This window comes from Nanorana parkeri, unplaced genomic scaffold, assembly GCF_000935625.1.
Source record: "Nanorana parkeri isolate BGI_ZX_2015 unplaced genomic scaffold, ASM93562v1 scaffold2432, whole genome shotgun sequence".
NCBI lineage: Eukaryota > Metazoa > Chordata > Amphibia > Anura > Dicroglossidae > Nanorana > Nanorana parkeri.
In genome coordinates, this window is record NW_017308700.1 from 98,164 (window position 1) to 101,588 (window position 3,425).

Here is a 3,425-nt window from a genome sequence, read left to right on the forward strand (position 1 = left end):
GGCACAATAGGATATGCTTTTTTTTATATCTGAGAGATCAATTTATAAACAATTCGCAGGGCCATTTGCTCTGCAAGTATCTGTGAACATTCACCCAGTGCCAATATACGCACAAACAACCGTTCTTTACATTTTTTCCATTCCAAGTATAATTAAATGTGAATGTTTTCATTGTAACATCACACTATGGCCACTAGATGATGCTGAGGAGCTTATTTCCTATGGTCCTTTGGCGCCATCTAGTGGCCATAATGAGATATTACCATCAGAACATTCAAACATTATTTAGATCTGATTAAATCCAAAGAACGTTTCTTTGTGCATACAGTATATTCGCACAGGGTGAATGTCCACAGATATTTTTAGGGTGAATTGTTTATAAATCAACACCTTATCGTGACCAAAATAAAGTAGATATTTGAAGGACATCTTGGCGTCCGAATAACATCCTTACTTGTATCTGCAGAATAGTTCCATCTGTCTCTTTTGCTCTAGCACCAAATAGGTCTATCACAGCAAGGAGAATCTTCTCTCCCTAGAATATGGAGTCCATGAGGAAATGGGTGTTCTAATCGGGCCCGTTCCGTGTCACCCCTTGCTCGGAGAATATTTTCTTCAACTGGGCCACCTCTGCCGAAAGCGAGGCAAGCTGGGATCGCAAGTCGTTGCTGTCTGTGGCTTGCGCCGCTATCCCATCTTGCCCCTGACCGTTCCACCGCCCCCGCTGACAGTGCATTGGCTGCTGGGCAAATCCCGGGGCCACTTCTGGAGCGTAACCATTTATTTCTCTCGCCATGGGAGCTGCAGGATGAGGCCCATCCTCCCCCGGAGCACAGGACTTAAACCGCAACTTATGTGGAAGGCTCCTGAAAGCATCAGGAAGAGTGTCCAGCCTCCTTTGAGGAATCTCCACAGTCTCTCCTCCAACAGCGCCGTAATAATTTATACTCGTAGGCTGCAGGGGTTGCGGTTCTGGTTCGGGGACCCGGTCCTCGAAGAAAACGGGGCTTCCAACACTAGGCGTAGAAAAGCCAGAGTCTTCTGAATGCGGCATGGGCGGAGGAGGGTTAGGAGGAGGAGGCTCGTGGAGGTTGCATGGTGGGACATAAGCTCCTCGAGCCTCCTCGCACGGATCGCGTACCAGGCCAAAGCGGAAACGGAGGGCAAGGAGTTCAGCCCGCAACCTCGCGTTCTCCTCAAGCAGCGCAATGACCCGCCCCTCCAGGGCTAGATCTCCAGCGCGCCGCTTCTCCCGCGAACGCTTGGCGGCCTCGTTGTTCTTGCGCCTTTTATCCCAGTAGTTGTCGTCTTTACTCTCATCCGGCGTAAATTCACGGCGCCTCCGAAGGTTGGATGAAGAAGGCGAAGAGCTGGGCGAGGAAGAAGAACTTCGGCGACCAAGGAGGGAACGGGCAAGGAGGAGGCCAGAGCCGGACAGAAGAGATCCGGCGGAGCTGGAGTCGTCAACCTGCTGATTCTGCGGGGTAGGGCCATAGGGCTCAAGGGTAGGAGGAGCCTGGTGAGGAGACAGGTCCTCCGAGGTGGAACAAAGCACAGGCCCGTTCATGTTCGGGTGGGGGGAGAGGGCCGGAGGGGAGAGGTCACTGAGCTGCGCCAGGATTGTTTGCGTCTGGAGGTCAGATGAGGACAACTGTTCTGAGAAAAACAAAAGAGGAAATTAGTCATTTGCTGATATTGCAGGCAACACTGATGGGCATTGTTCTGCTTCTGTTCAGGGGATGATGTTAAAATGAAACACATGTAATAGTAAAATATCAGACGCCAATTTACCGAAATACTTGATATGCAACACAAATATAGAAGTGGAAAAAAAAATATCCCAAAAACCGAACGGTTCAGTCATTTAAAGTGATTTTCCAAAATGTTACATATAAATTAGTGACTTGTAGTCAGTGTCCCCGGAGAGCAAATGTCACCACTGATAACAGTGAGCGAGCAAATACGGGACACCACTCAAGTACTATTTCTGTGCATCCGACACACACACACACACACACACACACACACACACACTGGATGCTACCTGCTTAAAGAGCTTCTCCCCTTCCCAGGAACTGATTATTTCCTTATATGCAAATCCTCCTCCGTGCTGCACTACAGAAGCTGTCTGCCATGTCAGTTCCTATGACAGATTCCCAAAGTCAGTCCCACAGGTGCCCAAAGTCAGCCCCACAAATGCCCATAGTCAATACAACAGATGCCCATAGTCAGTCCCACAGATGCCCATAGTCAGCCCCACGGATGTCCATAGTCCATTTCCCCAGGACCAACCCATTGCAGTTAGCACACAACACATAAACACATATACATATACACAAACTTAGAGAGTTTCTTCCCTTCCTAGGAACTGATTATTTACATATATGGAAATCCTCCTCCGAGGCTGCCTGCCATGTAAGTTCGTATGACAGATGCCCATAATCAGTGCCACAGGTGCTCATAGTCAATCCCAGACATGCCCATAGTCAATCCCAGACATGCCCATAGTCAATCCCAGACATGCCCATAGTCAATCCCAGACATGCCCATAGTCAATCCCACACATGCCAATAGTCAATCCCACACATGCCAATAGTCAATCCCACACATGCCCATAGTAAATTTCACACATGCCCAGAATCAATCCCACAGGGGCCCATAGTCAATCCCACAAGTACCCATAGTCAATCCCACAGGTGCCCATAATCATCCCCACACATGCCCATAGTCAATCCCACAGGAGCCCATAGTCAATCCCACAGGAGCCCATAGTCAATCCAACAGGGGCCCATAGCCAATTCTACAGATGCCTATAGTCAATCCCACAGATGCCCATAGTCAATCCCACAGATGCCCATAGTCAATTTCCCCAACCCATTGCAGTAAGCACCAAATAATGCCGAAACAATTTTTTAGTTCCGGTTAGAATTCTAAGCTTTAAAACTTCTGACGGGTTTTTGAAGTTTTCTGGTACGCCACTAGGGGGCTTTCCCCTCATTTCCTGTTGTGTCACCAGTACAGGAAGTGAAGAGAGTCTTTCCCCACGCTGACACAGACAGCAGTAAAACCTGGCGGGTGACCTTCCTAACCTTCCCCACTGTGCTAAATGTAAGTGGCTACATTCTTGTCCTTAACTGTCTGGCCTGTCTGCGGACAGGGCATTGCATAAGCACAATGTCAATACAAGATTAGCTATTGTTGAAAAACACTTCTTCCTCCTGTAAACATGTCATGTCTCCAATAGTTTCATGTATGTTATTACATTCAGCCCAAAATGTCATTTTCACACAACCAAGACAGAGAATTGTGAAGCCTCTGCGGGTGGGGGCAATACACTATATATAGACTGCATATAGAACAAATGTCCCCAGCCATCAGTCCTTATGGCAACTCGACCCGAAATAAGAGTTGTATACCTCTGTAAC

At 48.1% G+C, this 3,425-nt stretch overlaps 1 protein-coding gene across 1 annotated transcript; it reads right to left on the reverse strand.

The window, feature by feature from the left end:
- Positions 1-556: 556 nt before the first annotated feature.
- LOC108801674 lies at positions 557-1,653 on the reverse strand. Its single transcript, XM_018573577.1, has one exon. The coding sequence runs from the start codon at positions 1,565-1,567 to the stop codon at positions 569-571; it is 999 nt and encodes a 332-aa protein (XP_018429079.1). The 5' UTR covers positions 1,568-1,653; the 3' UTR covers positions 557-568.
- Positions 1,654-3,425: the final 1,772 nt, after the last annotated feature.